Below are 9,375 nucleotides of genomic sequence, written 5' to 3'. Positions count from 1 at the left end.
CTGGGGTCCCTTTAGCATCCAGGCCGTGTGGCCTTCCATCTGGCGCTCTGTGTTCTGTCTTCAAGGATGGAAGCAAGGATAGCACTTGTGCATTTGGACCTTTTACCCCCATCTCAGTTGCCCAGAGCTGGCTGTGGACACCAGGGTGTGTGTGATGGGGAGGGGAACTGATCCTTCTACTAACCACATATTTACCTGATGTGCAAGCAAGCACAGGACGGAAGGTGGGGCAAGGCCCACGGTGATATTGACAAAAGGGAGATGGCTAAGTGAAGAGTGCTGTGAAGCTTCATTAAGCTATCAATGGGCTTTCAAACTTGCTCCTTGTTAGTGTCCTTAGTCACAAAGGGATTGGCCAAGAAACCACTAAGATACCTCTTTCAAAAACATCAATACATGAAAGCTTGAAGAATTTTCCTACAAGGAAAATTGCCTTTTTGAAAATGTAAGAACTGTGGTAAAAGAAGGTACTAGATGCTAAGTTCCCTTCATCCACAAAGAAATGGTACATGACTGGAATACAGAAATATAACTTCAGTGGAAGTCAACCTTGTACTAAAACCAAAAGCCAGAGCCTTGACTATCAAATGTGGCCCTAAAGTACCCACCTAGTTCAAGTGGCACAGGTAGTCATCAACCAAGATCACAGTGGCGTCTAGTTGAACCTGCCTGAAAAGACAACATAAATTTTGTACTAATGATATTTAGGGCTTCCCCATTTTCATCGCATCATAAAGGCCAGGTACCATATTGGGCACGAGGGATACACCTGAACAAGAAGTTTCCCCTCTAGTAGCCAGGGACTTGCATTTCCAGTGTGATGGGTACAACGGATGTATCAGTGTAGGATGCTTCAGGAGCACATGAGAGAAGCACCTAACTGAGGCTCAGAGCACACCAAGGACATTCCAGAGAAAACAGTATAAATATTGAATCCTAAAGGCATACTCAGGCAAGCCAGAAGGAGAGTAGGAACAGCAAAGAAGGAATAGAATATCCAGAAAGAGGGGGTTATAAGTGAAAAGCCCGGCCTTTTCTGGAGTTGGAAGTAGTTCAGGAAGACTGGCTGGTTCTCGAAGAGGAAGGGGCAGAGAGAAGCTAGAGGTAAGCATAGATCTATTTATAAGGGACCTGAGACTTCAGCGAAGGAGAGTACATTTCATCCTAAGGCGAGAGGGGGTTCAAGTTTATCCCAGTTGAAGGGGGCGTGGCGGGAGAGGGGGTATGATCAGATTTGCGTTTCAGCATGATCATTCAGTGGCAGAGTGGGGGGGGGGGGCATAAATTGGAGAGCAGCCCAACTAGAGTCAGAGTGACCAGTGTAATTGCTACTGAATCCGACAGAAGGTCAGATAATAGGACCAGAGCAAAGCCAACCAAAAATCCATGGAGAGCAGAGTAGAAATGTTAATTCCTGTATACAGAGCAAGGAGAGTTTTGCCCCTGGCACACAGGGACAAATTACATGGCAGTCAGTGAACTGCAGACCCCTGGATCTTGGTGGTTTGTTCCTTGGAGGGGAGCTTGAAACTCAGAGGGAGTGGCCTCCTAGAGGAGGGGCCCTTACAGAATCAACTGTTACAGCAACTGAATTCCACCTGATTGTTGATCTATGCAAACTAATAACTTCCGTAATTAGATGGGTTTGATGCCTTGAGAAGAAACAGTGAGAGATCTCAGAGGTCCTCCCTTGAATTCAATGTTTTCTTCTGGGCCTCCTGGTTGCCCATAGCAACACGGTCCTTAGTGGCAGGGCTGAGACAAAAAGACCCGGCTCCTGCACCAATTCTTCACGCCTCGTCCCCCCTCCACACCCTGAGCCTTCCTTCCCAGTGAGTCCCACAAGGGCCTTTCCTCAGGGAAGCTCCAAATACCGTATGTGCAAATGACCAGTATTTGCTGTCCACGGTTAGTTAGCCTGTTAAAATTTGAAATGTGGTGAACTGGTGAAGCCATCCTGCTGGTCCAAGTCTACTCCAAAAATGCATTTCCTAAAAATTAAAATTCAGGCTAAAATTAATAATCGGGTATAAATGAACACTAACCAACATAATCAGTATTTGCCTTCCTGAAGAGAAATCAAATTGACTCATGAGATTCATAAGAAAAATGTCCAGATTGTCAACTTTTTTTTTTCTGGATGGCTATTGTCTATCCTGGGGAAGAAAGGAATAGAAGTTGTGAATGAAGTTGGTAAATGTAATACTACCTTGCCAAAAATTGGAACCAAGGACTTTTGCAGTTGTGTCATTTCTTTGATAAAGTCATTTGAAAGTCATATTGATCATTTCCTCTTCTAAGTTCTCTTCTTTTTTTCCCCCTTACCACAGGCACTGAAAGTCCTGAGAACTGCCGAGTTCGCTCCCTTTGTTGTTTTCATTGCCGCCCCTACCATTACTCCAGGTTTAAACGAGGTAAGGAACCCTCAGACAAGGTCCCCGACAAGCCAGCCCTTTTATAAGGACCCACGTTTGTTATCCGTAGGAGACCCAAGCCTGGTTTCATTAAGGCAACTCAATGAAGCGCTGCTCAGCTGTTGAGGCTGCGAGTCGGATTTCCAGAGCGTGAGCCCCTTGGCCCATGCTCGAGACTGGGGAACATACACAGAATGGTTCTCCTGAAATCAGAATCCTTGGGAAAACAAGCTTTCGTCCCAGGCGTGTCCGTGTCCATTTGCAGCAGAAGTTTCCGGGGGTGGAAAGGGGTGTGCAATAGAATGGTTCGTGGAACAGCCTGCGCCCTTATCGAGAAATCTTATCTCTAACACCTGGAAAGTGAATCCCCTCACTCTTTCAGGGCAGAAGGCTCCTGAGGAGTCCCAAGCCCTCCAGGCTACTCACCCACACCCTGTCCTGGTAGGGATGATACCAAGAAAGTGAAGACCCCAGGTCCAGCTCTGAGCTGGAGAGGAGACTGGGGCGGCAGCTCTCACCTCTGGGCCTCAAGAGATCACTAAGGAATCAATGACCTTGGCCCAAATGCCCCAGTGCCCCTAGGCAGCCGCTAGAGTGGAATCCATGTACAATTTAGCACCATGACTCCTGAGACTATCAAACCTGGAAATGAGCTGTATCTCCTATCAATCCGACTCCAGTTAGCAGCTGCCACCGAGATCTTGCCTAGGAAAGATGATGCGATCTTGTGCCAGCCTCCTTAGCAGGCCTTCTCGCTGGGGAGAGAAGAAGGGTGGTTACCGTGTGTGTGGTAAAGGTATGGGGTGCTGCTCGACAGTAGGTTGGGTAGTTAAGAGGAGACGCCTATACAGAATTACCCTGAACAATGTTACTTGTGCAGCTGACGGAAGCCATCAGAGTCCTGGTTCTATTCAGGAACCATGCAACGCTGACATAAACTCTCCACCAGGGTTTATGTCCTTGTCACTTAAGGTGTTGATAGAGGGACTTGTAAGGCTTGGAAATACTCACTTTGTGCACCTTGAATATGTAAATTTAACTAGAGCATTCGTATTTTTGGTGATTTCGTTTGCAAAAGATGTATTCCTTTGTAAAATCCCATTTCCCCATCTTATTTGCGACACAAATGATTGAAACTCCACATTGCAGTTAATTTCGATCCTTCTGTTGCCACGTATTTTTATTGAATTATCATTTTTGCTTTGTTTCTGTTTTGTTTTTGTTGTTTTTGCCTGCTTTCCTGCCCTTGTACTAACTTTCCATAGCTGCCAAAATGGTGCAGAAAATTGCCTGTAAGTACCAGCTAGGAGGTGATGAGCTACAGCTGTGTTTCTTTTAATAGACGTAGAATGTAGACATTTTGTTCCCACTCGTTCTTGCTTTTGCTCTTAGAATAAAGGCATTTTGTTTTCACTGAGTTAAACCCTGCTCACATAAGTTAAGAAGGCTGGCAAGCTGTTGTTGAGGAAGAAACTGCCAAAGGTAACTTCATCTTACGAGACACCAAAGAGTGAGGGGAGGTATCCTTATCTGGAAAGAAAGCGGTATTTAAAATGTGCCATACATTTTGTGCCATAAAGTTCCTGGAATGTTTCCATCAGCCCACATGTCTCAGCAAATAAAAAACTCGGCTGGTGGTGCGTGAAGCCTAGGACAGTGTCTTTCAAGGAGAACCGTCTCCCCGAGGAGGGACTTCTAGAATCGTTCCTTCTCGTGCCACCAGGAGGGAGCACTCCTATCTGTCCTTGGGTGAATGCCTTGCTCCTCAAAGGGGGCATTTTTGCTTCGTGTTTATTATACCGTCACAGTGAAAATACTAGGCTTTCTAAGTGCAAGCAGAAAGTGTGCTGATAAGACTTTCCGGAAACAAACCAAACTCACTGCTCTCAAGTCCTTCCGGACAGAGCGGAGCTGCCTCTTTGGGGGTTCCAAGGCTGCAAATCGTTATGGGAACAGAACACTCCATCTTTCTACCAAGTAGCAGCTGGTAGGTTTGAACGACTGACCTTACACTTAGCAGCCCGATGCTGCTAGCCCACTGTACCACCAAGACTCCTTGATGAGACCTTACCAGGCGATTACTAACTGGTGCCCTCTCTACCCTGTAATAGTTAACACCTGACATTCAAAGTGCGCCATGCCTTGCTTTGAAATCCCTCTAGAACAGCAGTTCTCAACCTGTGGGTCGCTACCCCTTTCGGGGGTGGGGTGGAACGACCCTTCCACGCCCCGATTCATCACAGTAGCAAAATGACAGTTACGAAGTAGCAACGAAAACCATCTTATGGTTGGGGGTCCCCACTCCATGAGGAACTCTATGAAAGGGTCCCGGCATTAGGAAGGTTGAGAAGCACTGCCCGAGAAGACGACAAAGCTGGCAGGAAACCCCTGCCTTGAGACTAACAAAGCCAAACACCCAGCGCACCACCATTGAGTCGAGGCCGACTCATAGCGGACCTGTATAGGACAAGGTAGGCCTGCCCCTGTGAATTTCCAGAACGCCCCGGCTTTCTCTTGTGGAGTGGCTCGTGGTTTCAAACCACTGACTTTCTAGTTAGCAACCTAACGTGTAACTGCTACGCCAGCAGGGCTTTTGAGAGGAGTGCTCTCCCCTGCAGCGGTGTGATTGAACCAATCATGGCTCCTCCTAGGGGTCTTTCTTTCACTTCTGACTCCCTGTCCAGAGAGCTGCTCCACAGAAGCTCGGTTTGCCTGGGACAGCACGCCGGGTTCATTCGAAAGGGTCTTTTCCCAATAACAGATGGGCATGCAGAGAGAAAAGGAGGGCCCCAGAGACAGAGCCGGCATTAGTGGTCTCAAGTATCTAAAGAAATGGCAGCTCTGTAGAGTAATCTGGCTCTGTCACCCTGCTCCCCAGGATTGCTCCGTCTCTTGATTCCCTACTCAGAAAGCCTTCTAATGAGCAGCGTCTCCAAGCCAAGCACTGTTGCAGCAACATTCCATAAGCATGATTGTGGTCAAAGGGGGTCCTGGTGGTGCAAGGGTCAAAGCACTAGGCTGCTACCCCAAAGGTCACTGGTTCAGGCCCATTAGCTACTCCTCAAGAGAAAAATGTGATAATCCGCTCCCATTAAGATTTACACCCAATTAAATCCTTTGGAGGCAGAGTCAACTCAACGGCAGGGGATAGAGCGTACATGGCCCAACACGTGCTGGTGCAGCGTGCTTATGGGGCACACAGATAAATTTGGATGCTACTAGGAGAGAGAGAGAGCTAGTGCTCTATTTTTCCACAAATATTACATACACATGCACACAGCACATAGGAAACTAACACAGGAGGGGATTGTGCTCTTTGCCAAAAGAACACACGATGCACATGCTAATTGTGTAAGCATATGGTAATAAGTGCTGTAAATATATTTGTATACATTATATATACATAGATAGTTCTCATTCCCCCCTCCCCCTGGCAATACTCAGCCCAGTAGCTCACCTATGTAATGTTGGGAGTTGGGGGTGGGGAGACAGCAGGCAGTCCCATGCACCAGGTCCCTTGGTTTCCATTTTGAATCTGGCCACTGGGGATTTCACAGACAAGATGACCTGTGAAGAGGCAGAGGCATTCTTTCTGGTCGCCCCTAAAAGACCCCTGTCCGGAACAGAGGCACCATCCTGTGGCGACACTTATACTCACGTGACAACCCTAAGACGCAAAATGGCCTCCTCCCTCAGGCGAGTTCTCGCAGATCTAGCGTCATCTGTAAGATCTGAGGTAAAGCCTTTGACGGCAGCCAACCTCTTTGCAATGTAGCCGCTACTTTTCTTCCAGGGTCTTCTCGCAAGAAATATGGCAACCGTGATATTTGACCATTTCCGGTACAGACCAAGGTTTGGGGGATTTCTCTGATAGAGGTCGCTGTGGTGTGTTGGGGACATAGCCTTCTTCCACTCAGTATTTGTAACATTCAAAAAGCGTTGGCATTTGCTGCAGTGGAGGGCCAGTTTATGGCATTGAATACCTGGGACATGTGGAACTTCTTAATGGAAAAGTAGAAAACACAACTTCATTTGTGGTCCAAAGGCAAGGGCTCACGGGTATCGAAGCAGCTGGGCTCTGGCATTTGGCCCAAGTGAGTGTCAAGTACCAGGGAAAGGAAAAGGAAAGCGCTCTGCCCTGGCTGATGAAACACCGGCTCAAATAGGAACGTGGCTGTAGATGAGCCATGGGGTGGGCAGGGGGGGTGGGGGTGGGCAAGGACTGGGGTAGAAGAATGAGGGGAGACCCACTTAGGCATTGGTAGCCAGCCCATCACAGGGCCCTCCCCTGTCTGGGTGGGCAGTGTGTTTGCTGAAGAGCGCCTGCCTGCTCTGGTTCATCGGTTTGTCATGGTGCCCCCCCCCATTTTTGTGTGCATGTTGTGTGGTCTCACTTCTGTAGTTGTGGAAACTGGCCACGGCAAAAAACGTTGTCTCTGTCGTGGTGCAGGCTTGGCCTCCTGCCCAGGTGCAGCCCGTCAAGGTGTGGATTTGACTGTTTCTGACCCGGTGACAAACAGCAATGTGAAAGACACAGAAGCCAACTGACCTTTCTTTTCTGTTTGCTTTTCCCTTCCCCCACACCCACCCTTCTCTCTGTCCCCTCACGCTTCAGGATGAATCTCTTCAGCGTCTGCAGAAGGAGTCTGATATCCTGCAGAGAACATATGCACACTACTTTGATCTCACAATTATCAACAATGAAATTGATGAAACAATCAGACATCTGGAGGAAGCCATTGAGCTCGTGTGCACAGCCCCACAGTGGGTCCCAGTCTCCTGGGTCTATTAGGCCTCTCCCCAGATATCTGACGCGTAACTGGGAACCACCTCATCCATGGAAAAGCCTTTGTTATCGGCCTTGTGTCAGCAGGTCATGGTCCCTAGAGACTACCTAGTTGTAGTGTGACCTACATTTATAATTATTGTCATGTCCTAATAGATAGGAGGAGAAAAACAATTACACACTCATTTAAAGAGACAGTATCTTTTTTAATCAGTTCTCCTAAACTTTAATAAAATGTATCTTTAAATGTATGTATTATTCAATTCTTTGGAATGTTATATTTTTGGAAATCATAGCTTTTTATTTCCAAGGCCCCTAAAAACTGCACAAAATAGATGCTGCTTTCTATAATCTATTTTAATAATAATAAAAAATGATTCTGTTACCTTGACTGGGGGTGGAACACTACATTCTTTTTAGAGTCTGATTTTATGGATTGGAATATCATTCTTTATTTATTTGAAATAATTAGTCTAGTGATTACAAACAGTCAAACTTTTAAAGGCCTTTTTTTTTCCTCTTTTTTTTTTAGAGTAGCATTTTTTTTAAGTCCTTTGATGTAACATCCAGATAATGTGATACTGTCTCTTTGAAGCACCCTGTAAAACCTTTTAGAGATTTGAAGTTGGGTCTTGACTCTTAATGCATGTGGACAGTCGCGAGCATTTATGCTGTCGGTGTGTCTGTGTTGGACAAAAAAAATCTGTAATCTACAGCAAAAGTACATTCCGTTCACGGGGCACACCCAGGGGAATAAGAATAAAATGCTATTATGACTAAGTTGTAAACCTATGCACATCCCTTGCATTTCGGGCAACTTTATAAAAAAAAAAAAAAGAAACTGATTTTTATCAATAATAACCATGTAGTGAAATGTGTTTGTAATTTTGTCTCAATTTAATTTGTTGTGAGGTGGGAGGGGGAATTGCTGGTTTCACCTTTTCAGATCTGTGTTGTCTGAGAGTATTAACGTTTTAATCAAACAAAGAAATTAGGATTTTTAATATGTATGTAATTGTTTTAAAGCACCCATTTTAAGAGAAAATACTGTGCAATGAAGAAACCAGTTTAGGCATTTGCTATAAACTGAATTATTCCAAAAGAATAATCTATAACATCCCTGTAAATTCCTTTAAAATGATAACTAACAGGACAGTTTGACCAATTTTTTTAAAAATATACTTCCTTTTCTGTGTTCAATAATTAAATGCCTTTGGGTCCTTCATTTCATTATAGATTTGTTCCATTTGATAAGCCAATCAGCTTTTAGCTTTTATAGTTCATTCGATGCTCATTGAACCATCAGAAGGCCCAGGAGTGAATGAATATCAATTGGCAGGGCAACAAAATAATCTGCAAGAGCGCAGCTTGGACCACGGCTGACTCCCAGAGGGCGTGCACCAAGAGCCACCACAGCCGTGGCTGTACTGGAGGCCATCTGTGGTTTCTCCTTCCTCTTGCTATCTCCCTTGGCACAGGACAATAATCTTCCCTTGTTGGTTTAGAGACATTAACCATCTCACTACCCTTCCATGAGGTCACATTCTTTCAATATAGGAGATTAGGGCTTGAGGTTTTCCGACTCGTTGCCAGAGATCCAGTAGACTGCTTTTCATGAGAGTTTGAGGGTGTGAAGTTGTCATAGTAACCTGTGATGCTTGAAAAAAATAATAACATCCTTTTTTCTTCTTGTAGCTTAGATGGCCTCAGTCACTTTGTGCCTTGGCAGGATGTGCAGGGTGTGTTCGGAGCTGAACAGCTCCTCTTAAAGGACCAACAGAAGGCATTTGTATACTCCTTTTATGTTGTCAAACACGCCCCGCCCCACTTACTCTGATTAAATAATGTGCATTTCCCCTGATGTTGTCCTGTGTTAGTGACAAGATGAGTCTGCAACATACTGACAAGACATCGAGCAAACTGCTTGTGTTTGGGCCCCACAGCAGGGTGGCCGAACAACCAAGCCAGAGAAATCGAGAGTTGCTTAGGGCCATCGTAGGCTTGATTTAAATCGAATCAATGCCACACAAGGCAGTCATTCCCTTAATGGTACTGACCACAATCCGGGCTCTTTTCAGCGTCAGAATGCCCACTCTACCTCTTTTCCATTGAAGCACAAAGCATACGACTAACACATGGGAAATGGAAACTTCCCTCCGTCCGTTAGAAAAACCC

At 45.7% G+C, this 9,375-nt stretch overlaps 1 protein-coding gene across 9 annotated transcripts in view; it reads left to right on the top strand.

Annotated features, from left to right (window-relative positions):
• The window catches only part of CASK (calcium/calmodulin dependent serine protein kinase), a 512,028-nt gene extending 502,967 nt beyond the window's left edge, over window positions 1–9,061 (top strand). For all 9 annotated transcript variants that reach the window (XM_004714576.3, XM_045289402.1, XM_045289401.1 and 6 more), the window contains 2 exons: window positions 2,331–2,414; window positions 7,030–9,061. In XM_004714576.3, coding sequence (XP_004714633.1) covers window positions 2,331–2,414; window positions 7,030–7,206 — 261 coding nt within the window. In that variant the 3' untranslated portion in view covers window positions 7,207–9,061. The remainder of the gene's footprint in view (window positions 1–2,330; window positions 2,415–7,029) is intronic.
• Window positions 9,062–9,375: the final 314 nt, after the last annotated feature.

The sequence above is a fragment of the Echinops telfairi genome, unplaced genomic scaffold (genome assembly GCF_000313985.2).
Source record: "Echinops telfairi isolate 266 unplaced genomic scaffold, ASM31398v2 ScPeMD7_26;HRSCAF=91, whole genome shotgun sequence".
Classification (NCBI taxonomy): domain Eukaryota; kingdom Metazoa; phylum Chordata; class Mammalia; order Afrosoricida; family Tenrecidae; genus Echinops; species Echinops telfairi.
This window is presented reverse-complemented; position numbering and strand designations above follow the sequence as displayed.